The sequence below is a fragment of the Podarcis vaucheri genome (assembly GCF_965113315.1).
Source record: "Podarcis vaucheri genome assembly, chromosome: 2".
In the NCBI taxonomy this organism is placed as follows: domain Eukaryota; kingdom Metazoa; phylum Chordata; class Lepidosauria; order Squamata; family Lacertidae; genus Podarcis; species Podarcis vaucheri.
In genome coordinates this window covers 123,564,851-123,590,193 of record NC_138760.1, presented here as the reverse complement: position 1 = coordinate 123,590,193, position 25,343 = coordinate 123,564,851, and the positions used below count along the sequence as shown (strand labels likewise).

At 49.3% G+C, this 25,343-nt stretch overlaps 2 protein-coding genes across 5 annotated transcripts; both read left to right on the top strand.

Moving 5' to 3' along the window:
* Positions 1–899: 899 nt before the first annotated feature.
* Positions 900–10,606, top strand: LOC309524704 (uncharacterized protein). 2 transcript variants are annotated; one of them, XM_082209619.1, is made up of 5 exons: positions 900–1,180; positions 4,705–5,599; positions 7,235–7,364; positions 7,523–9,064; positions 9,220–10,606. In XM_082209619.1, exons 2-4 carry the CDS (start codon positions 4,856–4,858, stop codon positions 8,854–8,856), a joined length of 2,208 nt encoding a protein of 735 aa, XP_082065745.1. In that variant the 5' UTR covers positions 900–1,180; positions 4,705–4,855; the 3' UTR covers positions 8,857–9,064; positions 9,220–10,606. The 2 variants fall into 2 exon arrangements, with proteins under 2 accessions (XP_082065745.1, XP_082065746.1); XM_082209620.1 differs by having other exon boundaries at positions 7,523–9,067; positions 9,223–10,606.
* Positions 10,607–13,845: 3,239 nt separating this feature from the next.
* On the top strand, positions 13,846–24,878 carry LOC309524768 (uncharacterized protein). Of its 3 annotated transcripts, XM_082209788.1 has the most exons (5): positions 13,853–13,928; positions 14,515–14,673; positions 16,648–17,659; positions 18,853–18,979; positions 21,595–24,878. In XM_082209788.1, exons 3-5 carry the CDS (start codon positions 16,862–16,864, stop codon positions 22,590–22,592), a joined length of 1,923 nt encoding a protein of 640 aa, XP_082065914.1. In that variant the 5' UTR covers positions 13,853–13,928; positions 14,515–14,673; positions 16,648–16,861; the 3' UTR covers positions 22,593–24,878. The 3 variants fall into 3 exon arrangements, with proteins under 3 accessions (XP_082065915.1, XP_082065914.1, XP_082065916.1); XM_082209789.1 differs by lacking the exon at positions 14,515–14,673 and having other exon boundaries at positions 13,846–13,928; XM_082209790.1 differs by lacking the exons at positions 13,853–13,928; positions 14,515–14,673 and adding an exon at positions 16,213–16,287.
* Positions 24,879–25,343: the final 465 nt, after the last annotated feature.

The window sequence follows — 25,343 nt, the reverse complement described above, 5'->3', positions numbered from 1 at the left end:
AATTCATCTTCTTTGTTTTTGCCCAGTTCTCTAATCTGTCAAGGTCGTTTTGAAGTGTGATCCTGTCCTCTGGGGTGTTAGCCACCCCTCCCAGTTTGGTGTCATCTGCAAATTTGATCAGGATGCCCTTGTAGAATGTGTCCTTTTATTTAAAATGCATCTCTGGGTTATTTGTGGGGCATAGGAATTCGTTCGTTATTATTTTTTCAAAATATAGTCCAGCCCCCCCACAAGGTCTGAGGGACAGTGGACCAGCCCCCTGCTGAAAAAGTTTGCTGACCCCTGCTCTAAACACTACCCCACACTGCCTCTGAGAGAAGCTTCGGTCTTATTCGGAATAAAAAAATTCCTTCCTGTAGCACCTTAAAGACCAACTAAGTTAGTTCTTGGTATAAGCTTTCGTGTGCATGCACACTTCTTCACGAAAGCTTATACCAAGAACTAACTTAGTTGGTCTTTAAGGTGCTACAGGAAGGAATTTTTTTATTTTGACTATGGCAGACCAACACGGCTACCCATCTTATTCGGAAGTTCATAATGAACTAAGAAAGTATTGCGACAGGCCGGGTGGTACCATGTGGTCCTCAAATTGCATTGCTAAGCTTGTTCATTGGCGATTTAAAAGAACTAGTGTTTATTTAATTCCTGCATTGCCTTTTGTTGGGGGGGGGGCAGAACCTGAGCTTGCTATTGATTTTTATTGCCCCCCTTGGCTATGCCCATGACAGCAACAATTAAAAGCCCAGCACTGTAAAGCAGCAAGCCAGTCTATGACAGGGCATGTGGCTGGAAAGAGTCTAAATGCAACAAATTCAGGGATATAAATGCAACAAATAAAACTCTGGCTGGCAGAGAGAGCTCCTTCTCCTCGCTCTGCCAATCTCCTTGATCCCTTTAACTGAGCTCTTGGGATGCTGCAAAGAGTTAAGTCAACAGAGGCTGTAGTTGCTAGAGAAGGGCCGGAAATCTGTGGGTTTTCCTTTCTTAAAAGTGTGTCTCTGTGTGTGTGTGTGTGGCTGGGGGTGGAGAATGGGAAACCCTCCAGTCTCCTTCCTGCTCCACCTTCTCCAGGAGGGAACTTGCCTTTTGAATCCCCAGCCTCGGTTTGCACTGCGTTGCTTGGCTGATCTGCAAAAGAGTTTTGCTCTGGATTTATTTCTGCTGCATCTCTGGAAGGGAGGTGAGTTTTAAAGGGGTGGGTGCAAGACCAGAAAGGACGGGGGGAGAGACATCAGGAGAGGGAGGTAATGGGCTGCAGGGACTAGGCACCCGCGCCCACCCGCCCTCCAGTCATTTAAAAAGCAAACCTATACGTATCTGTGCAAATGTCACCTGCTACAATCAGCTTCTGCTTGGTTATTTCATCAGCTTCCTGCATCCACTATGTGCTTTGGAGTCTTCTTCTTTGGCGATCACTCGTAGCCAAGTAAGATTGTCTTCCATGAACACAGTCTTAACAGTGAGACTGTAAGTGACTGTGGAGGCCAATTCTGGATCCACACGTTCTTCCACAGTGGGGACGTTGGTTTCTGGGTGGGAGTTGATCACGGTGAGGGTTTGCCAAGCGTGCCTTCCTCTTAGCTTGTTTCTCCCTTTCGTCCTGAGTTTGAGCATCTTCAAAGCCCATGACACCTTTGGTAAAAGCTGTTCTCCAATTGGAGCACTCGCAGGCCAGTGTTTCCCAGTTGTTGGTGTTTATACTACATTTTAAGGATGCAGGTGGCGCTGTGGGTTAAACCACAGAGCCTAGGACTTGCTGAGTGGTTCGAATCCCCATGACGGGGTGAGCTCCCATTGCTCGGTCCCTGCTCCTGCCAACCTAGCAGTTCGAAAGCACATCAAAGTGCAAATAGATAAATAGGTACCACTCTGGCGGGAAGGTAAACGGCGTTTCCTAGCACTGCTCTGGTTTGCCAGAAGCGGCTTAGTCATGCTGGCCACATGACCTGGAAGCTGTACGCCGGCTCCCTCGGCCAGTAAAGCGAGTTGAGCGCCGCAACCCCAGAGTTGGTCACGACTGGACCTAATGGTCAGTGGTCCCTTTACCTTTATGCTACATTTTAAAAGATTCACCCTGAGAGTGTCTTTAAACCTCTTTCGTTTTTGCCACCAGCATTATGCTTTCCATTCTTAAGCTGGGAATAGAGTAGTTGCTTTGGAAGACAATAATCAGGCATCCGCACAACATGAATAGTCCTACGAAGCTGATGTTGAAGTATCGTTGCTTCAACACTGGTGATTTTTGCTTCTTCTAGTACACTGACATTAGTTCGCCTGTTGTCCCAAGTGATGTGTAAATTTTTTTGGTTGACAGAATCTTTCAAGGAGTTGGAGATGGCATTTATAAGTGGTCCATGTTTCACAAGCGTATAGTAAGGTTGGTAGTACAGTAGCTTAGCATTTCGGTTTCCCTGCAAATGTCCTGGTCCTTAAACACCCTGTGTTTCAATTGGGAGAAAGCTGCGCTCGCAGAGCTCAGGCAATGCCAGATTTTGGCATCGATGTCAGCCCTGGTGGAAAGATAACTGCCCAGGTAGGAAAAGTGATTGACACTTTCCAACGTTACACCATTAAGTTGGATTTGTGGCACTGCAGAGGGGTTGTTTTGTGCGTGTTGGTGCAGCACTTTGGTTTTTTGGATTTTGAGCGATAGGCCATGCTTTCCTCAAGCTTCTGCGAAGATACTGGTTTAGAGGTCATCCTCTGAGCATGCGCACACTACGTTGTCATCAGCATACTGAAGCTCTATGAGGGAAGTTGCGGTAACCTTACTCTTTGCTTTCAGCCTACTCAGATTAAAGAGCTTTCCATCTGTTCAATATATGATTTCTACCCCGGTAGGGAGTTTCCCTTCAACAGTGTATAGGATCATGGTGATGAAGATAATAAGTAGAGTAGCTGCTGGGGAGAGCAGTGCTCTTGTGTTCAGGTCTTACTTACGTGTAAGAACACAGGATGCTTGACTGGACTGGATCCATGGCTGTGTCCTCCTCCCTCCACTGTCGGAGGCAGTATACTGGGACTTGCAACAAGTGTGTGGAGACCCATCTTAACACACTTTAATCCCCATCTTAACACTGGCAAAGATGAAACCCTTCTAGTTTCACAATTTGGCGAATTACATTTTGAGGTCTCTGTTCTGATAAGCAACAATAGAAAATACATCTTAAAAGAGAAGAAAACTTTTAATTATTAACTGGAGTATTGTTTACTATTTGAAATATTATTTGATTATTATTTGATTATTTGAAATATTATATTTCAAATACTATTTGAAATATACTACAGTATACATATATGCATATGTGTGTGTATACACGCATGCATACACTGTTTTATTTATTCCTTTTAAAAATATATTTTTATCAACATTGTTTTATTTCTGTGAAATTATTTTTATATATCATACAGTTTATCTTATACAAGTTATATCATACAGTTTATACAGTGGTACCTCGGATTAAGAACTTAATTTGTTCTGGAGGTCCGTTCTTAACCTGAAACTGTTCTTAACTTGAAGCACTGCTTTAGCTAATGGGGTCTCCCGCCCCCGCCACCGTGCGATTTCTTTTCTCATCCTGAAACAAAGTTCTTAACCCGAGGTCCTATTTCTGGGTTAGCGGAGTCTGTAACCTGAAGTGCCTGTAACCTGAGGATTGGATTTGGATTTGATATCCCGCTTTATCACTCCCTTTAAGGAGTCTCAAAGCGGCTAACATTCTTCTTTCCCTTCCTCCCCCACAACAAACACTCTGTGAGTTGAGTGGGGCTGAGAGACTTCAGAGAAGTGTGACTGGCCCAAGGTCACCCAGCAGCTGCATGTGGAGGAGCGGAGACGCGAACCCGGTTCCCCAGATTACGAGACTACCGCTCTTAACCACTACACCACACTGGCTCTCTCTCACACTGAGGTACCACTGTATACTGCTTGACTGAAAAAAACTGCTCAAAGCAATGTACAAAAAGAATAAAACTAAAAGTGATCAGTAAAAACAGCTAAGAGCAGTTAAAAGCAGCTGCTTAAAACATTCAAATAATATCGGTGGAAGAAGATTGGAAGAAATTTAAAGACTATTTACAGAAATATTGTAAAATTAATGAATGTTAGAACGATGTTGGATAGAAACTAAGGGGTTTTTAGCTGCAATGCTATAAGGGAATATGAAAAATGGATTATTAAAGATTAGGATAAACAAAGAGGGGAAGGATTTGCTGAACCAACAAACTGAACTGGAATACAAAAAAGGGAGGCGTGAGGAGGTCCGGGAAACAAGCTAATGAAAAATAAGTAATGGAAAGATTGAGTTGTTTTTAATTATTTTTATTTTGTATTTTTCTTTTTTCTATTTTTATTTTGTAATATTTTGAAAATCTTAATAAATATCTTATAAAAAAACAACAACATTCAAATAATAATAAAAATCAGCTAAAAACAGATTAAAACACATGTAAATAGTCTACATATCTGGGTAAAGGTAAAGGGACCCCTGACCATTAGGTCCAGTCATGGCCTACTTGCCTAAAGAAAAATGTTTTCAGCAAGTCCCAGAAAGAGTACAGTAAAGGGACCTGCCTGATGTCAATGGAAGGGAGTTCACACTAACAGGTCAATGGTTATTTTATATATCTGTTCTGCATATATCATATTAATATATGAATAAAAATTAAAACAAACAAAAAACCCATTTCTCTTTCTCTAAACAGGCCCATCAACTGTGAGTGCAGCTTGTTTGAAGGGCTAAAGTACGGCTGAGACACGAGCCATTTATCCGAAAGTCTGAAGTTATAAGAAGGCGAGGAAGAGTGGTGTGAGGCTTGACTTGCGATAAGGCTGTCCCGTAGTTTGGGAAAGAAAATGGCCGACCAGCAAAGGATTCTGGGAGGCCAGGCTGCTCTGGATGAAGACCAAATGGATGAGGAGGACCTCACGGGCCCCGGACAAGTTGAGGGATCCAGAAGATGCGGGAAAGCACCTCAACGCATCCTTCATCCCAGGAGCGCCAGGAGACTTATGAAGAGGATAACGATCCCCCGGGTTAAAGAGGAGGCAGAGGAGGGTCTGCTCCAGAGCCAGGGGTCCGAGTGGCCGGAGTCCCCTGGGGGGAAGCAGGCTCCTTGCTCGGAGCCGACAGAGCCCGCCATGCCCTGGGGAGACATCAAGGCCTTCCTGGCCCACTTTGAGGGGGCCGGCGAGGCCAACCAGTGGGCCACCCGGCTGGGAGAAGCAGCCGAGGAGCGCTTGGGCGGCCCCAACGCCCGAGAGTGTTACGGGAAGATGAAGGCGGCCATCTTGCGCGGGGAGGCCAGCTGCAGGGAGTGGCAGCGCCAGCGCTTCCGTCTCTTCTGCTACGAGGAGGCCGAGGGGCCGCGGGAGGTTTGCGGGCAGCTGCGGGATTTCTGCCACCAGTGGCTGAAGCCGGAGAGGCGCAGCAAGGAGCAGATCCTGGAGCTGGTGATCTTGGAGCAGTTCCTGGCCGTCCTGCCCTCGGAGATGCAGGGCTGGGTGAAGGGAAGCGGCCCGGAGACCTGCGGGCAGGCGGTGGCCCTGGCGGAGGAGTTCCTGCTGAGGCAGCGAGAGGGCGAGGGCCAGGAAGAGGAGGTGATAATAATAATAATAATAATAATTTATTATTTATACCCCGCCCATCTGGCTGGGCTTCCCCAGCCACTCTGGGCGGCTTCCAAAAAATATATTAAAAGACTGTAATACATCAAACATTAAAAGCTTCCCTAAACAGGGCTGCCTTCAGATGTCTTCTAAAAGTCTGGTAGTGGTTGTTCTCTTTGACATCTGATGGGCAGGGCGGGTGCCACTACCGAGAAGGCCCTCTGCCGGGTTCCCTGTAGCTTTGCTTCTCGCAATGAGGGAACTGCCAGAAGGCCCTCGGCGCTGGACCTCAGTGTCCGGGCAGAACGATGGGGGTGGAGACGTTCCTTCAGATATACTGGACCGAGGCCGTTTAGGGCTTTAAAGGTCAGCACCAACACTTTGAATTGTGCTCGGAAACGTACTGGGAGCCAATGTAGGTCTTTCAAGACCGGTGTTATGTGGTCTCGGCGGCCGCTCCCAGTCACCAGTCTGGCTGCTGCGTTCTGGATTAGTTGTAGTTTCCGGGACACCTTCAAAGGTAGCCCCACGTAGAGCGCATTGCAGTAGTCCAAGCGGGAGATAACCAGAGCATGCACCACTCTGGCGAGACAGTCCATGGGCAGGTAGGGTCTCAGCCTGTGTACCTGCCGAGTGAGGTGAGGCTGCTGAGAGGGAGAGGGCAAAGTCTGAGAGCTGCTATTGCTCCTTACAGACCAGTACTGCTGGCACCGGTTGGCCAGCGGCTTTCCCAGCCATGACCGGAGATGAGTGAGGCTGAATATTTTGCATCTGCTCTGCCCCTGAAGTTGTGGTGCTTCAGACATGCAACCTGGGCTGCCTTTAGCTCAGGGGTTGGGAACCTCAGGCCTGAGGGCCACACACAGCCTCTTCTTGCCCCAGGCCAACCCCTCACTGCTCCTGCTTCCTAGTACAGTGGTACCTCGGCTTAAGAACTTAATTCGCTCTCGAGGTCTGTTCTTAACCTGAAGCACCATTTTAGCTAATGGGGCCTCCTGCTGCCGCTGACCGCCGGTGTGCGATTTCTGTTCTCATCCTGAAGCAAAGTTCTTAACCCGAGGTAATATTTCTGGGTTAGCAGAGTCTGTAACCTGAAGCGTGTGTAACCCGAGGTACCACTGTATTGTTGTGGTTGTTGCCTTCTCCCTGTCTCGAGAGACATTGGAGTGTGACGACCTTGGGGCTCAAGCCTAGGTTGTGTGTGTATGGATGCCCTGGGCTGCCCAGATGATATGATTATTATATATTCATTCATATCCAGCTGTTTTTGGACTACAACTCATTCGAAATATGCACTTCTCTTAGTTTTGCCATGCAGTTCTCTGGCCAAGTGACATGTACAGAAATGCATATGTCGGGGTAAAGAAGTATGCATAAAAATTAGTGAAAATAACAGCCAAAAATGCATTATATTGTTGTGGGGAGGAAATCTGCTGCAAAAATGTGTATTTTATGCAAAATTGCATACAAAAGTGTGTTGTGGTATCTCGCCCAGAAAAATAATAATAGCAAACTGACGAGGGAGAGTGAGGAGCTGAACTTACAATTAGAAAAATGGGGAACTGAGAGGAACTGTAATTGACAGATTTGCCCATCCTTACTGTTGGGTTCTTGCTGCCTTTTCAGGTCTTGGGGCTGTTTGAGGAAGGAGCTGGGGATTCCCTTGAGGGTGAGCAGATCCTGTTGGATTCCAACCAGACACAGCTGGACAGTGAACTTGAGCAAGAGAACGACCCAGCAGATGGGAGCGTCTGTGGTAAGTCCAGTACATGGGTTAGTCTTCCCTTTGTGTTGCTTTGAAACCTGCCTTTGCAGCCATGAAAGCTAGAGACTTCCTTTGCCCTGCTGGGCAGAAACAGAGCCCCAGGACCTTGTCACTCATACAGATCTCTCTTTGGATGTTGTCTCTAACAGGTGACCTCGAGGGATCGAGTGAAAATGAGGCTTCCGTGGGAAATCCAAAGCAAACAGAGGTTGATGGAGCCTTGCTCAGAAGAGAAAAATGTGTTTCCCGGCACCACCCAAAACCAGGACAAACTTCCAAGAAATGGCTCAGGACAAGGAGGAAGCAGGAATGCAGCCCAGACAAAAGATCAGGTGCCTCTTTCCTTGGAGTAGACGATGTCAAGGACACCCCAGCGAGGCCTGTGTTCGAGAAGGTGGAGCCCTGTGAGGAAGAGAGGGGCGATTTCGGTGATGATGCGGACTTCTTAATTGATGATGAGGGCAAGCCCCACAAACGCTCAGAGTTTGAGACGTCCACTCAGAGAGCTGAGTTTATGAAGCATCGCGTGGGGGCCCAAGTGGCAAGTGAGAAGATTTGCTGCTGTTTGAGCTGCGGGAAAAGCTTGCACTCCGATTTAAGCCCAGCTGAGCACGAGCAAAGTGACACACAGGAAGAAGAGGCTTGCAGATGCTCAGACTGCGGGGAAAACCTGGACAGGGGCTTGGCACTTGTTAAACGTGCAATAATCCACACAGGAGAGAAGCGTTACGCGTGCTTAACCTGCGGGGAAAAGTTTAGCCTCTATTCGAGCCTCATGAAACACAAGCGCACCCACGCTGGAGAGGAGATGTATGCGCCCTTTGAGGCCGGGAAGCGAATCTGCCGGAGCGACAGCCCTCCTTCCGTGACAGAGAAAACTCCGGCAGCAGAGAAGCCTTACACATGCCCGACTTGTGGGAAGAGCTTCAGTAAGAGTTCCGGCCTCCGTTTCCACAAGAGAATCCACACCGGCGAGAGGCCTTACGCGTGCGGGGATTGCGGGAAGAGCTTCAGTCAGCGGTCCAACCTTATCCTGCACCAGAGGACCCACACCGGGGTGAAGCCTTTCCGGTGTTCTGAGTGTGGGAAGAGCTTCCTCCGCAGCTCGGACCTGGTGAGGCACGAAATCACCCACACGGGAGAGAAGCCGTACACGTGCGCCGAGTGTGGCAGGTCCTTTGGCCACAACTCAACGCTCATTGCCCACGAGAGGACCCACACGGGCGAGAAGCCGTACAAGTGCTCCATCTGCGGTAGAAGCTTCCGGCACCACTCGGGCCTTATCAAACACGAGAGGACCCACACCGGGGAGAGGCCGTACGCCTGCCCAGCCTGCGGGAAAGGCTTCAGCCAGAGCTCAGGCCTCACGCTCCACATGAGGACCCACACGGGAGAGAAGCCTTACCAGTGTTCGGCTTGCGGGAAGAGCTACAGCCAGAGGTCAAAGCTTACCAAGCACGAGAGAACTCACCTGACGGAATAACTTTGCATTTTCTCATTCAGGGGGTCAGGGTGTGAGGTGGGCAGAGGTTGGACCTCAAACCTCTGGTCTGTGGGGTGCTTGTGGGGGGAAACTTCAGTTACATGTGAGAGCTGCCAAACAGTGGGCTCCGATAGCAAATCTGATTGTGGGGGCATCCCCACAGCAGTGCCATGTGTCCACGCCAGGTGTCGCCAAACAACACCCACAGGCAGTGGCGTAGCGTGGGGGGTGCAGGGGGGGCTGGCCGCACCGGGCGCAGCATCTGGGGGTTAGGGTTAGGGGGCGCAAATCCACGGGTTAGGGGGCGCAAATTACTTGCCTTGCCCCGGGTGCTGACAACCCATGCTACGCCACTGCCCACAGGAGACAGTGTGCCCTCCTGTGGCACCTGTGGAAAACTTCAATAAATCACCTCTCAAACATCCACATGTTGAAAGGGCCCCTGCCCTCCCTGCTCAGTTCCTGCCTGCACTGTCTCAGCACCTCCTACATTGAATGTGCCTCTTTATAGCTGCCCACATTTCATTAGGTGCCAGGGCTTCAGAGAGATGTTCTGAATGGGAGAGAAGAGCAACTACCTTCTCTATATAAGTGGTGGCAGATGTAGGCGCCTGTTTTTTCTTGAGGGGGAAAGTGCATGCCTGCATCTTTTTGCGGCCTTGTCTCTTTTCCTGCTCTTGTGGATGTGCCCGCCATTTTGTACTTTGTCACATCCTCAAAGGAGCCATTTTGTGACAGGTGCCGCTGGCCGTTTCTCAGAATTCCACTGGCCCAAAAAATGTGGCCGACCACACGCTATTGTCCTCATCAAAATGCGACCCTGTATAATTTCCCCCTTAATTGAGACGTACTATCCCTGTGGAAAACCTGTTGCTGTGGAATTTAATCCAATAAATTTAAAACAAACAAAGAAGCTGTAAAAGCAGATTAAATTGGGCAGGGAGGAAGGGGCGTCATTTGGTTGAGGATGACATGGTCAAGACGCTGTGGAAAATGTGAACAGTACCAAGTCCACAATAAGTGAATTGCATTTCTCAGGGCTTCAGCATGAATTGTGGGTGGTCCTTGTAGCCCCCAACAACTCAAGCCTCTCCCATTTGAATGTTCATTCAAACAATAAGCTATTCCACAGCTTTTGTTGCTGTTCCAGTAAGCGAGGTGTTTGCTCTTTATTTTTCTAATCCCAACTTGTCTTTTTCTTAACATGGTTTTACCTGCCACAAAGGGTGCTTCCAGACTCTCGCTATTTGGTGGGCAGGATTCCTTCATATACCAGCAAATGCAGGTTGCACAGTTGCAGTTGATGGGGAGGTCTTGTGCCACAAATCCACTTCCATCCCCCCAAGAAAGGATTAGACTTCTTTCGGGAAGGAAAGTGATGGGGAAACTCACTGAGGTAACCCTGGATTGGACGCCATCTTATGTAGCCTTCCCACAAACAAAGCAGAATTCATGAGAACGTAGGAAGCTGCCTTATCTACCAAGTTCAGACCTGGAAGGGCAGCTATACCTCACACCCTGTTTGTGTCCAAATGTCCATCTCACATTTGCTTATGACTGAAAATAGTTGTTTGGAAGGGGGAAAGCATACTGTCTTCGTTTTTTCAATGGTGTATGTACACGTGCTGGGGGATTGAGGGGGCACCCCCTCATGTGAAAAGGAAAATACCTCACCTAAGGTGGTGTCTGTTGTATGCTTTTTTCACTTGCATCTGTATTAAAAAAAAAGAATGGATATTTCTTTTAAAAATGGATGGTTAATTGGGATGCGTATTTAAAAGAGCTGTGGGGTTTTTTGGGGGGGGCAATAAAATGTTTGATTAAAGCAAGAGTGGCTAATTCCCATTTAGGCAGATTTCTGCCCTCCACATCTTTTTCTGGACCCCCAAACACTGATTTTGGCAAGGGTAATGTCAGTCCAGCTCACACACAGTGAGAGTCCTGCTATGAGCAGACCCCGGCCCTCTTGCGAGGAAGAGAAGAAGAAGAGTTTGGACTTGATATCCCGCTTATCAGGAGTCTCAAAGCGGCTCACATTCTCCTTTCCCTTCCTCCCCCACAACAAACACTCTGTGAGGTGAGTGGGGCTGAGAGACTTCAGAGAAGTGTGACTGGCCCAAGGTCACCCAGCAGCTGCAGGTGGAGGAGCGGGGAATCGAACCTGGTTCACCAGATTACGAGTCCACTGCTCTGAACCACCACACCGCACTGGCTCTCACCAGTGGATAAAAAATGCCCCCTCCTCAGGCATCAGCACCATAGTTTGATGAGCACAGAGCGTATGGTAACCCCAGTCTCCCTCAGCTGATCAGCATGCACAGTCTCTCGGGTATTGTGATTTCATAGAATCATAGAGTTGGAAGAGACCACAAGGGCCATCGAGTCCAACCCCCTGCCAAGCAGGAAACACCATCAGAGCACTCCTGACATATGGTTGTCAAGCCTCTGCTTAAAGACCTCCAAAGTAGGAGACTCCACCCCACTCCTTGGCAGCAAATTCCACTGTCGAACAGCTCTTACTGTCAGGAAGTTCTTCCTAATGTTTAGGTGGAATCTTCTTTCTTGTAGTTTGGATCCATTGCTCCGTGTCCGCTTCTCTGGAGCAGCAGAAAACAACCTTTCTCCCTCCTCTATGTGACATCCTTTTATATCTTTGAACATGGCTATCATATCACCCCTTAACCTCCTCTTCTCCAGGCTAAACATGCCCAGCTCCCTTAGCCGTTCCTCATAAGGCATCGTTTCCAGGCCTTTGACCATTTTGGTTGCCCTCCTCTGGACACATTTTATGAGGGAATATTTACTGAGACCTGCAGGTGCCATCAGGGGGTACTGGCACTCGCAGGCCCCACTCTGGCAACCCCTGAGGAGTGACAAATCCAGAAAACATTCCAATTAAAGCAATTAAAACATTATTTTATTGGTATTTAATCTTCATCAACAATAACCAGAACAAAAGGATAACTACAATAGATTTCGACTAAACATCAGGAAGAACTTTCTGACTGTAAGAGTTGTTCAACAGTGGAACGGTCTCCCTCAGGAGGTGGTGGGCTTCTTCCTTGGAGGTTTTTGAGCAGAGGTTGGGTGGCCATCTGTCACAGCTGCTTTAGCTGAGATTCAGGGGGTTATAGTAGATAACACTCGGGGGGTCCCTTCCAACTCTACAATTACAGGGTTCTACGCTTCTTCAAAGGTTAACTTAAATTTGTCACTTCCAGTTCCCTTACATGGGCTGTGTTTTGGTATTGAAAGTAAAGAACAGCTAAATGAGCAAGTGAGGACGCAAAATTCATAGCTGTCCCTTAGCCCTGGTGGTTTTTTGGATATGCCGCTGGCGGATTACAGTGGTGCCTCGCAAGACGAAAAGAATCCGTTCTGTGATTCTCTTCGTCTAGCGGTTTTTTCGTCTTGCGAAGCAAGCCCATTGACGGATTAGCGGATTAGCGCTATTAGCGGCTTTTAGCGGCTTATCGGCTTATCGGATCAGCTGGTAAGCGGCTTAGCGGCTTAGAAAAAGGGGGGGAAGGAAAAAAAACCCGCAGGAACTCGCAAGACATTTTCGTCTTGCGAAGCAAGCCCATAGGAGATTCATTTTGCGAAGCACCTCCAAAACGGAAAACTCTTTCGTCTAGCGAGTTTTCCATCTTGCAAGGCATTTGTCTTGCGGGGCACCACTGTATGTCCAAATTATATAGAGTTTGTGAAAATAATGAAATTGTTCCAAATTGAAAAAAATAAAACATTTTTTAGAAGGCCATTACAGGAACAGGGTGGTGGTGTTGTTTCCTGTAATGTTTCTAGTAAATAGAAGTCAAGCATGGAGATGTGGTTTGGGGGTAAGAAATGTTAACTGTCGGCTTCAAAGCCAAAGCAATACAAATGGCCATCGGAAGGGGGTCGTGGGACCAGTAAGTTCAGGGCTAAAGTTAACCAGCAAGATGCACTTTGACTTTGCAGGTCCCACCTTCTGATTCTGGTTTTAACATTGCATTTGTGAGGGCTCCCTTGGACAAGAAACAAGGACACCAGCCAGGAATACCAGAGCAAAAGAGGAGCCGGTAGGCTTGGTCCTCATTGAAGACTATTGTGACAGGACTCCCACCTGCCACAAGGTGGAACAAAATGGAAGCCCCAAACAAAAGAGCCCCCAAACTTTTATTAGCTGCTAATCCCCATGTTACCCCCCCAAACTACATCACTCATACATCACAGTTACATCATGAAAGGGGAGGTCTGGTGGCAGTAATCTGAGCATCCTGGACCCTGCCCCATGGTTCTCCTTGCCCTCCACCAAACACCCATCAAGTATAACAAAAAAGATATTTACATTTCCCTGTTTCCTAGCCAAGTTAATCACACCCTTTTGTCTTCATCTGGGTTTGTTATTTCTGGAATGGCACTCAGGTATCAGGATGCCAGGGATTATCACTCAGGCAGCGGGGCTGCTGAGTAGCTGAGCTCACATGTCTATATGAATTTCTGAAGTTTTCCCTGTGAGCCAGTACATTTATCAGTGAATTCTTACATTTGGTATTGTGCAGCAGAGACCCTTTGAATAGATAGGAAGAAACTGTGATGAAGTGTTTTGTGGGGGCAAATCACAAAAGTCACAAAAGCGATTGTGCTGATTTTGGTAGTGGGCTGCATGTGCATGATTTCTGCTGGAGGGGCAACCCCCCCCAACCTATACATAAATTCCTGCAACACATTTTAATATTGCAGCAACTGCTTAATGCACAGGTCAACGAGGTGCCGCTTTTGGCAACGAGGCGCCTTCAAAAGGAGGAGCACAAATCTCAATCAAACCTACTGGGGTGCGTTTTAAAACGATTCCGGAGGGGTGGTAGGTGTGAAAGGGTTAAGGGTAAAAAAAAGATAAAGCGCGCCTCGCTTCCTAGAGCGGCCCTGAGAATGAGTGGGCACGTGGGTGTGCGCCGATTCGTGTTGAAGGTTCCTTCCTGTTCCGCCTTCTGGACCCTCCTCTACCCGCCCGCCCGCCCGCTGTTGGCAGAAGTGGCATCTGGAGTTCAGCTGCAGCAGCGACCTTGCAGGGGTCGCCCTCAAAGGAGGTGAGAGATGCGCGGGAGCCTCCCTTCTCAGCGGGGGTGGGTGGGGTGGAAATCGAATTCAGCATATATTTTTTCAGGCCGAGGTGAACAGTGGAGCTTTTTATTTTGCAGTTTCCCCTTAGTTTGGAGTCCCAAAAGGAGCTGCAGATTAGGTTGGTTGGTTGAAAGCCACTGCGGTGGGGGGTGGGGGACAACACAGATTTCCTCTCCTTCCCACCCCACGCCGTTTCCCTTTCTTTTTAAAGATAGGGTGGGGTGGGTTGCTAATAATAATAATAATAATAATAATAATAACAACAATAATATTTTTATTTATATCCCGCCCTCCCCAGCCGAAGCCCGGCTCAGAGCAGCTAACATCAGTAAAAGTAACACAGTTTACATAAAATCACAATCAATTAATAGAAATGCATTCTAAAATCAATTCAGAATCAAATTAGGAGTGTAACTTTGGAACCACAGAATTGTTGAATTGGAAGGGGCCCTGAGGGTCATCCAGTCCAACCCCCTGCAATGCAGGAATCTTTTTGGCCAACATGGGGCTCGAATCCAGAACCCTATACTGATCGTTTTTTTTACCATCTAGCTGAGCTGGCTGCAGCTCTCGTGAGGTTTTGGGCGGGAGAAATTTCCAGCCTTTACATGGAGATGTCGGGGATTGAAACTGACCGTTATTGATGACTATGCTTGGCTATGCTTGGAGGAAATAATGCTTCTGAATACCAGTTGCTGGAAACCACAGGAGGTGAGCGTGCCCTTGCGCTCAGATCCTGCTTGCAGGTTCATCTTATTTCAACATCCTCAGAGCCTCCCTTAGAGTGGAGACCTGGAGAAGGGCCTCAGCAGAAGATCTAAAGCAGTGTTTCCCAACCTTTTTTGGGCAAAGGCACACTTGTTTCATGAAAAAAATCTCGAGGCACACCACCATTACAGCCCCATGACGTCAGCGCGCAGCGTCACGCCGGGAGGGACATGAATTGCTAGCAAATTACATAATCACCTCCTTGAGGGCTGGCTCATCTTCTCCGAAGGCAGAACCCCATTAATTATCAGCACAGACTCACACCATAGCCAAGACGAGGGGGGAAAACCTCAGTCATGCACAGTCATGCACATGTGGGGGCTAAATGAGGACGAAGACCGGGCAGAGAGCAGGGTTCAAATCACCCCACCTGGCCAGGACAATCCCTGGGTGCTCCCTTGGGCCACTCGCCTGACCCACCTCGCAGGGCTGTTGTTGCGAGGATAACACGGGGAGAACCACGCGCGCCCCCGGGAGCTCCTTGGAGGAGAAAGCGGGCGATGAATGCAATGCACGAAATATATGAGAGGCGACCAGGTTTTGCAGGTGAGGGGCCCCCGCCAGCCTCCGCTTCCAACACCCGGCGCAACGACGCCGAAGTTTCCCCCTGGGATCGGCTCGGGGAGCAGCGCTGCTCCCCCCGGCTCCCCTTCGCCCTCCCGGCTCTCTCTGCCGCCCACTGGGGACCCCCCTCACCTGCCAAGTCTGGAGCGCCGGTGGAAGTTGCATGCATGCATGCAGGGCGCCGCGTTGCCATTGCATTGCACTGCACTCCATGCAATGCCTGCACGCATGCATTGCCTTGCACGCACGCCAAGGGGTCTCCCCGCGGTCCGATGCGTCCCCTCCGGCGCGGATGCAGCATTGCAAAAATAAAAAACCCCCGACGCAGCCCTACCTGGGGGGCAGCCTCCGCCTCCGCCGCTCCGCCTCCGCGGGGATCCCCGGGCTCCATCCTGCCGCCCGATCTCCGCGGGGGCGCAGGCAGGCTGCGCAGGGTCTGCGTGGAAGAGCCCCTGCCCGCCCGGCCGCCGCCGCTGCGCTCATTCCATGGCCAGGAGAAGAGCGCTTCAAACAAAACGCCCGGCCCGCCAGGCCACGCTGGGAAACGTAGTTTGTGCACCCCGCGCGGGCGCGGAGCCCAAGGGCGAGGGGACTACGGATCCCGGCAGCCCCCGCGCCGGGGACGGAGGGGGAGAGGCCGGGTGCAGGGATGGAGGGACGGGTGGGCGAGCGAGTGAGTGAGTGGCAGCCACCAAGCCTTGGCTGAGAGCCAGGAAGGGCCTCCCCGGAGGAGGAGGAGGAGGGAGGCGCAGAGCGGGAGGGAGGGAGGGAACCCCAGGGGTCATCTAGTGATGGCGCCCCAATCGAAAATTTGACTTTTTTAAAAAAATCTTTCACATTTTTTAATTTTTCCCGCGGCACACCAGGCAACATCTTGCGGCACACTAGTGTGCCGCGGAACAGTGGTTGGGAAACACTGATCTAAAGGTCTGGGTAGGTTCATATCAAGAGAGACATTCCAAAATATATTGGGGTCTTGAGCTGCGTCAGCATGTAAGAAATCTGAGTTTGTAAGAAATATTTTATTTAAAAAAACATTTACAATATACAGTGCAGCTGTTTGCAGAAGTATTTTATATTCATTATGAGCGAGAGAAGGCTAAGGGATGTCTAGCAGCTCCCCCTCTAGGGCCCGGAGGGGGGAGAGTGTGGTCTCCAAAGGCCGATCGATTGCCAAATGACTGATATTTGTAGAACACAGTTTAATATTGCAAACAGTTTTGCCTAATAACTTAGTTTGGAAGATACTGGTTTAATAAAGCTCAAAAGGAAGGTTTGGACAATTATTAAAAAAAAAAATGTTTTCAAATAGGGGCAAAAATGTGCTGAGGCTTTTCTTTTTCTTACAAACAGGGAGAATTGAGCTTGTCCTGAGCCTATGGCATCACTGCCATTACTTTCCAAAACTGTGACACTGCAGAAGGTCGCATCCGTGGCATCGGATCAGCCTGTTGAATGAGCATCAGGCTGAGCATAAAACTCATGGGCTGTGGGACAGCGAAGACTTCATGGTGGGCTTTTCTGAGAGCAGCTGTAAGCCTGAGGAAGACAACGGTTGACTTCAGAGATGTCTCTTGTGGAAAGAAAGAGGGTGTCAAAACGGGGGTCGGCAGGAAACCAGGGCCAAGATGTGCCTGAGAAGTCAGGAGCGAAGGTGGAGGCGCTGGACGCAAAGGGCCGTGGGCCAGGGGACCGAGTGGAGGAAAAGCAAGAGGGGAAGGAAAACCCTCGAATTATCCAGTGTGGAGCCACAGAGGACTTGCTGAGATGGCCACCTCTCCCTCAGGTGAAGCCAGAAGCAGATGACAAACTGACTGAGCACTGGGAAGCCCAGTGGCAAGAATTCCTGAAGGCCACACCATCCCTTCGCTCGACACTTGAAGACCCACCAGCGTGTCCGCCATGGAGCGACTCGATGGCCTTTCTTGCCTCCTTTGAGGGAGAAGCTACCGTTCGCCGCTGGGCTCGAGGAGAGTGGGCGACCCGTCTCTCACCTTCCTCTGGCAGAGAAGCGGACCGAGCTTCCAGCCCCCTGAACGTGGCTGAGGTGGGGTCCTCCGGGAAGGGTAGGGAAGACTTCGTGGGGACAGAGATGCAGGACCCACAGCTGTGTCCGCAGAAGGCCCAGGGCCTCCGGGAGGTTTGCTGCCGACTCCGGGAGCTTTGCCAGCAGTGGCTGACGCCCAAGACACCCATGGAGGAGCAGGTGCTGGAGCTGGTGATCCTGGAGCAGTTCCTCTCCATCTTGCCGCCGGAGATGCAGAGCTGGGTCAGGGAGCACTGCCCGGCAGCGTGTGCCCAGGCAGTGGCTCTGGCTGAGGCCTTCCAGTTGAGGTGTCGAGAGGCCGAGAAGCAGCAGCGTGAGGTGAGCATCTCTTGCCCCAATGGAGGGAGGACTGGCATGGGCTGCAGAGCAGATCTGAAGTGTCAGAAGGCAGACTTCTGGCGGGAGAGAGCAAGGATGGGTGCTGTGATGGTGTGTGTGTGTGTGTGTGTGTGTGTGTCTCCCCCAATCTCCCTGCACTGGAAGGGCTGTAGCTCAAAGGCAGCACATCGGCTTTGCATGCAGAAGGTTCCAGGTTCAATCCTCGGCATTGCTGGGTAAGGGCTGGGAATGCATCCCAACTCCAACCTGGGGGAGCCACTTACAGGTAGACAATAGGTGGACCAGCAGTTGTGTGGCTCAAGATAATGTAGCTTCAATATTCTATGCTACTTTGCCTTTCTAGTTCTACTTTATCGGTAAAAGTAAAGGGTAAAGGACCCCTGGACGGTTAAGTCCAGTCAAAGGCGACTGTGGGGTTGCGGCGCCCATCTCGCTTTCAGGCCAAGGGAGCCAGCGTTTGTCTGCAGACAGCTTTCTGAGTTAAGTGGCCAGAATGACTAAACCACTTCTGGTGCCCCCGTGACAAGTGCCAGAGCACACGGAAATGCCCATTTACCTTCCTGCAGTAGCAGTACCTATTTATCTACTTGCACTGGCATGCTTTCGAACTGCTAGGTTGGCAGGAGCTGGGACAGAGCAACGGGAGCTCACCCCGTTGCAGGGATTCGAACCACGACCTTCCAATAGGCAAGCCCAAAAAGCTCAGTGGTATAGACCACAGCGTACAAGAGTTACTTCCTACATAAGGAAAACAAGTGAGGCAGAGCTACAATGCGCAGGGTGGTTTAAACATCAGTCCGTCTTTTGGTAGCTGTTTGAGGAGAATAGAGGGTTTCTTAACAATGCTCAGCACCCCCAGCAAACTACAGTTCCCTGGATGCTCTGGAGGAAGCACTGACTGTTTGACGTCATATAATTCTGCTTTAAATGCAGCGTGCAGATGCGCTGGAGTGCACTGTGTGTTGGAAACCAGCTATTAGACCCATTGCTGCCCTGCTAACTTGTAACGTTGCTTGCAAAGGCATTCACATGGGTGACTTTGGGAAGGGGCGCGTGTGTCGGTATGTGTGCCATCTGTGGGAGCTCACGGCATCCAGCCCTTGCCTGTAGCTTTTCCATTTTCAGCCCCGCCCCCCTGCACTGATGCAAGACCTTCACTGCTGCTGTTGCAGGTCCCGGGGCCTCTGGAGAGGACGGCTTTGAACTTCTCAACGGCTGAGTGGAAGCTTTCCAACATCTGGCAGAAACACCTCAGCAGAGGGAGCAAGCTAGAGGGGGACAGAGATGTCGGCTTGCTGGGTAAGGAGAGAAACATGTCATCGGCAGTAGACATCAACATTAATAATGGGATTTCGGAGCTGGCTCTTTTTAAATAGGCAAGTTAAGTTTCTAGTCCGTCATGCTGCCTTCCTGGGGACGTTATCAGGTTCTTCTTCCTGCCACTCGTTGGGAAAGGGGCTCTGGATTCTTATTTTTATTTTGTACTTCTGCAAACTTGGGTATATCCCCTCACTCCAAGCATGCCAATACTTCCTTTAAGCATGGATCGTTCACCTTTTATTCATTCATTCATACGTTTAGTGAGTTTCATCCCCACCTTTCCTCCCAAAGGAGCCAAAGGCAGGAAACAGAGAGTGATAAAAAAGAATTCCCCCCCCCAATTTTTTTTATTGATTTTCACAAAATTATAAACGAACAAACACATAAAACAAACAAACATAAATCATAACCTTATTAAAAATTACACTTATTAATATTGTTAAGTGACTTCCTCGCTTGCCTTGGTTGAATTTCAATGCATATCCTTTTAACGAATTTCCAAATCACAGTTCTTATAAAATTTAACTTGAACATTAACATCCTTAGATCTTTTCATTTTGAAATTAAACATATTAATTCATCACTTAACTTATATAAAATCCTAAGCCAATTAAGTATCTGCAAGCTGTTTCCAATTAATTTAACTTGACATATTTAACTAAGTAATCATTAAATTAAGTCCATTCTTCCTGATACTCCTCCTCCTTCTGGTCACGGCCTCTTCCGGTTAGGTCGGCTAGCTCCGAAAAATCCATCAACTTCATCTGCCATTTTTCCACCGTTGGTAATTCTTGCGTTTTCCACTTTTTAGCTAGTAAAATTCGAGCAGCAGTTGTGGCATACAAAAATAATTTAACATCTTTCTTGGGCAATTCCAAACCTGTTATTCCAAGAGGAAAGGCCTCTGGTTTCTTTATAAATGTATATTTCAACATTTTTTTCAATTCATTATAAATCTTTTCCCAGAAGTCTTTCACCTTGGGGCCGGTCCGCCACTTATGATAAAAGGTTCCTTCCTTTTCTTTACATTTCCAACATATCACAGTTATGATATATCTTTGCTAATTTTACAGGAGTCAAATACCATCTGTACATCATTTTCATTATGTCTGATAAAAAAGAATTTTTAAAAAACGTTAAACTTCTTTAAAGCGTCTTAAAAACAATTCCGGCACATGCACACTGGGAAGGATCTCTGCTGAAAAGACTGGTTGGTCTTCAGCAGACAGCAAAAAGACAGCAGAGATGGGAGTAGATTCCCCAGGGAAGGTGCCCCACCCCACACTACAGGCCTGATTCCTACATTGCACGGAACAGAACTCTTGATAAGGTAGCATTTGCAGAAGCCTCCCACCCCCTGGAGAATGCAGCAATCAATTGAGAATATAGGAATGAGATGATCTTTCAGGTATCCTGGCCCCAAGCTATATAGCCTTTATACATCCAAGCCATGTGAGCTTTCATCTCTTTTTAGTCTCTTGCTGTTTTAATTTTTCAAATGTCTTCAATTGTTAGTTTTTCTTTGTTTTGTTTTGTTGTAAACTGCCTTGGTAGAGAACCAGAGAGTTGTATTCCATGGTCAAACAGCTCTTAACCGCCAGAAAAATTGTCCAGCTGGTGGTTTTCGTCTTGTTTTACAATCAAGAGGTTGATTAATTTTATGAAATACAGTGGTACCTCGGGTTACAGACGCTTCAGGTTACAGACTCTGCTAACCCTGAAATAGTACCTCGGGTTAAGAACTTTGCTTCAGGGTGAGAACAGAAATTGCGTGGCAGCGGGAGGCCCCATTAGCTAAAGTGATACCTCAGGTTAAGAACAGTTTCAGGTTAAGAACGGACCTCCAGAACAAATTAAGTTCTTAACCTGAGGTACCACTGTAGATAAACATAGCATCTTGAACTTGGCCTAGTAGCTAATTGGCAGTCCATGTTGCAGAATAAAAAGGTAAAGGTACCCCTGACCGTTAGGCCCAGTCGCAGACAACTCTGGGGTTGCACGCTCATCTCGCTCTATAGGCCAAGGGAGCCGGTGTTTGTCCGCAGACAGCTTCCGGGTCATGTGGCCAGCATAACTAAGCTGCTTCTGGCAAACCAGTTAACAAAGAAGAGTGTAAAAAAGGTAAAGGTAAAGGGACCCCTGACCATTAGGTCCAGTCGTGGCCGACTCTGGGGTTGTGGCGCTCATCTCGCTTTATTGGCTGAGGGAGCCAGCGTACAGCTTCCGGGTCATGTGGCCAGCATGACTAAGCCGCTTCTGGTGAACCAGAGCAGCGCACAGAAACGCTGTTTACCTTCCCACTGGAGCGGTACCTATTTATCTACTTGCACTTTGACGTGCTTTCGAACTGCTAGGTTGGCAGGAGCTGGGACCTAACAGTGGGAGTTCACCCTGTCGCGGGGATTCGAACTGCCAACCTTCCGATTGGCAAGCCCTAGGCTCAGTGGTTTAGACCACAGCGCCACCCGCGTCCCACATGTTGCAGAATACACCCACACAAAAAACCACTGCCCTGCCCAGTGCTGGGGAGCATCTCTCCTAGGCACAAGGTATGACTCACGTGCCAGCTCTCTTTTATTTTTACCTTATTCCAGGTGGGTGGCGAAGCGAGGATCAGAAAAGCCTCTTACTCAGAAGAAGCGAGCAGATGACGACCCTGAGGCAGGCCAAGGAGAACGTGGTCCAATGTCCTAACCAGGGGGATGCCCTTAAGAATCTGGACAGGCCAGAGAGGAAGCAGGAGCCCCTCAGAGGGATCAAGTCCAATAGACTGTCCCGCTGCAGTGGAGAAAAGGACAGTGGCGACCTCAGCGTGGCTGGGACTCTGCAAGGACTTTCCAAGGGGGAAAGCCAGGACCTCTCGAGGGTGTGTCCCGACCGCCCAGCGCCCGAGGAAGTGAACGCCGATGTGAAAATATACAACTGCACGGATTGTGGGAAGAGCTTTTCCCGCAGCTCGAACCTCATGAGCCACCAAAGGACCCACGCGGGCGACAAGCCGTACAAATGTTCGGACTGCGGGAAGGGCTTCACCCGCAGCTCGAACCTGATCAACCACCAGAGGACCCACACAGGAGAGAGGCCGTACACATGTCTGGACTGCGGGGAGAGCTTTTCCCGAAGCTCGCAGCTCATCAGCCACCGCCGGATCCACACGGGCGAGAAGCCGTACCAGTGCGCCGAGTGCCGGAAGTCGTTCAGCTTGCGCTCGCTCCTGATCCGCCACCAGAAGATCCACACGGGCGAGAAGCCGTACCAGTGCGCCGAGTGCGGGAAGAGGTTCATCGAGAGCTCTGAGCTCATCACCCACGAGAGGACCCACACGGGCGAGAAGCCCTACAAGTGCGGCGTTTGCGGCATCAGCTTCTGCCAGAGCTCGAACCTCTTGGCGCACACCCGGACCCACACAGGGGAAAAGCCCTACCGGTGCGCCAGCTGCGGGAAGAGCTTCAGCCGCAGCTCGAACCTCATTGTTCACGAGAGGACGCACACGGGCGAGAAGCCCTACGAGTGCCCCTACTGCGGGAAAGGCTTCAGCCAGAACTCCCGCCTTCTCAGCCACAAGAGAATCCACACCAGGGAGGCCGTGTGAAAAGCGCTCGGCTCTCGAGGGAGAAAAAGCAAAGCCAGGCACGTTTCGGACAAATGGGGATGTCGAAAACTCCGGCTCTGTTAGGCGCAAGAATGTCTGTGCAGAACGGAAGCGGGGGAACCTCTGGGAGCTGGTGAACTAGAACTTCCATTGTCCCTTCTCACAGGGGCGGATGGGAGTTGTAGCTCAGCGATGTTTAGAGCAGTTTCCCAAACTTGGGTTTCCTGCTGTTTTGGGACTACAACTCCCATCATCCCTAGCTAGCAGGGCCAGTGGTCAGGGACGATGGGAACTGTTGTCCGAAAACATCTAGAGACCCTGGTTCAGAGGGCCACTGTTCCTGATGCAAAAGGGCATGGTTAAGAATCAAAATAGTTTTCGGTGGCTGCAGGGAGAGATCTGCAGGGTGGGGACCTTGATGCTGCAGATGCTGAGCTCTTGTGCAGACAGGCCTTGCTCTGCCTCGTCCCAAGGATCCTGGCTCCTCATCCCCAGATTGAGCCTGATCTGACACTTACTCTGAAGCAGAGGTTTCCAGTCACCCTCTGATGAGTGCTCCCCGGACCGAGACATCTTACGAAACTCATACACCGTTTTGGAGTTCCTGCTTCCACCAGGTCGGCGTTCGATGGTTATTTTATTTGCCCCACTTGAAATCTGCTTATGGCTCTGCTTAATCTTTTTCGTTGCTGCTTTTGTCCTGAACGTGTTTGAATTGTTGCAGAGTTTGAGAAATTGAAACAATTTAATAAAATTCCAATGGAAAAAATAGAATAAGAAATGTTTATAGTACACTACTTATTTCCCTCTCTCTCCTAGTCAATAATGTATTGATGTTGGATTAGATTCAGGAAGAAGGTGGGTGGCTCAACTAGAATTGGTCAGCTCCACTGATCATCGGCTCTCCGGCGCCACCTACTGTCGGGCTCCCTGCCCTCCGCCCTATCATTCCCGATGGACATCAGCCGCTGCTGCTCATCACCATTTCTCTCCTTTTTGCTTCCAAGGGTGGCCCTTTAAAAGGGTTGAAACCACAGAGCACTGATTCTCAGAGAAGCCAAGAAATTTGAAAAGGAGGAGGGGGGCGGACTCTAAATACTGCAAAGTCCCTTCCTCCTCCAGCTCCTCCTTTATAGAGAAAGGGCAGCATTCTCATCCAGGCATTTGCAACACCCACGAAAACAAACCCCATTATTCTGTTCTGCTACTGTTCCCCCACCTCTTTCCCTTTTGTCTCTTATAACAGAGGGCATGCCCACAGGTGTAGTTTGTGGATGAAATTCATTCTGCTATACAAGTCTTAAAGGGGCAGGGGCTCCAGTCACCTGTCTGAACAATACTACCTCCAATTGTTGTGGTCTTTCATACAATTAAATGCCCCTCCATCTAAATAATTTTTAAAAGCTGCAGATGGCTGGTACTCTTCCTATTAAGATGATAGCTTTCTTCAGTTACCGTATTTTTCACTCTATTGGACGCAGTTTTCCCCCTCCAAAAATGGAGGGGAAATGTGTGTGCGTCCTATGGAGCGAATGCAGGCTTGTGCCATAACCGCACGCAACCCCTCCGGCAGGGAGAGGCTGCACGGGGCTATGGCTTCTTTAGCCCTGTGCAGCGTCTCCCGGCAAGGAGAGGTTGCGCGGGGCTAAAGAGGAAGTCAAAACGTGGCCTGTTCCATAGCTGCGTGCAACCCCTCCGGCAAGGAGAGGTTATGCGCAGCCTGTACGCTGCTCTTTGGGGCTGGGGGGGGATTTTTTTCTTGATTCCCCCCCCTAAAAACTGGGTGCACCCTATGGTCCGGTGTGCCCTATGGTGCGAAAAATACGGTAATTTGTTTAAAATAATATAATATAATATAATATAATATAAAATATAAAATAATATATGCCCTAAAAGACAGACTGAAATTTTTGATATTATGATATTTAACAAATGCATTTAAGTCCTGCCTGGGGTGCTAATGGTATGGTTCACAAACATCATGATAATATCTATAGCTTTTCTCGAAAAGTAATTGTTATGTACTGAGTTGAATAGAATCCAAAATGCAGCAGTCTGATTGGTCCTAGAACAATAGGGTTCAGAATGCAGCAGTCTGATTGGTCCACAGGAGCCACCCAATCCTGCTCCAGGTGGAAGTGAATCCGCAACCTGATTGGCCTACAGGAGAATCCCGGAAATAGCCAATCACATGGGGCCCATTGTGTAATGTATATAAAGCAGACATTCTGGGGGAACTTCCATTCCTCCTCACAACTATGAGCTGAATAAAGAGCATGAAATCCACTCTCGACTCCAAGTATATTTCAGTAATCAAACTCCTGATTTATTCCTTGTTCTGTGCCTGTAATATGTGCGGTTCCGGCACTTTGGCTACCGGGAGGCTGAGGGCCCCCGCGAGGTCTGCAGCCGCCTCTGGTTCCTGTGCTACCAGTGGCTGAAGCCCGAGAGGCGCACCAAGGAGCAGATCCTGGAGCTGCTGATCCTGGAGCAGTTCCTGGCCGTCCTGCCGCCGGACGTTCAGAGCTGGGTGAAGGATCGTGATCCAGAGACCTGTGCCCAAGCGGTGGCCCTGGCAGAGGACTTCATGCTGAGGCAGGAAGAGGAGCCCCTGGGGGCAGGCGGTGAAGTCTCCCAGTCTCTCGGAGCAGGAGAGAAGGGTTTTGGGGCGCTGTTGCCTTTGCAACATATGGAGAAAGTGGTATGGGTCAGCCTTTCCCCTCTGCTCTGCCTCTCCATCCCCTCAGCTTC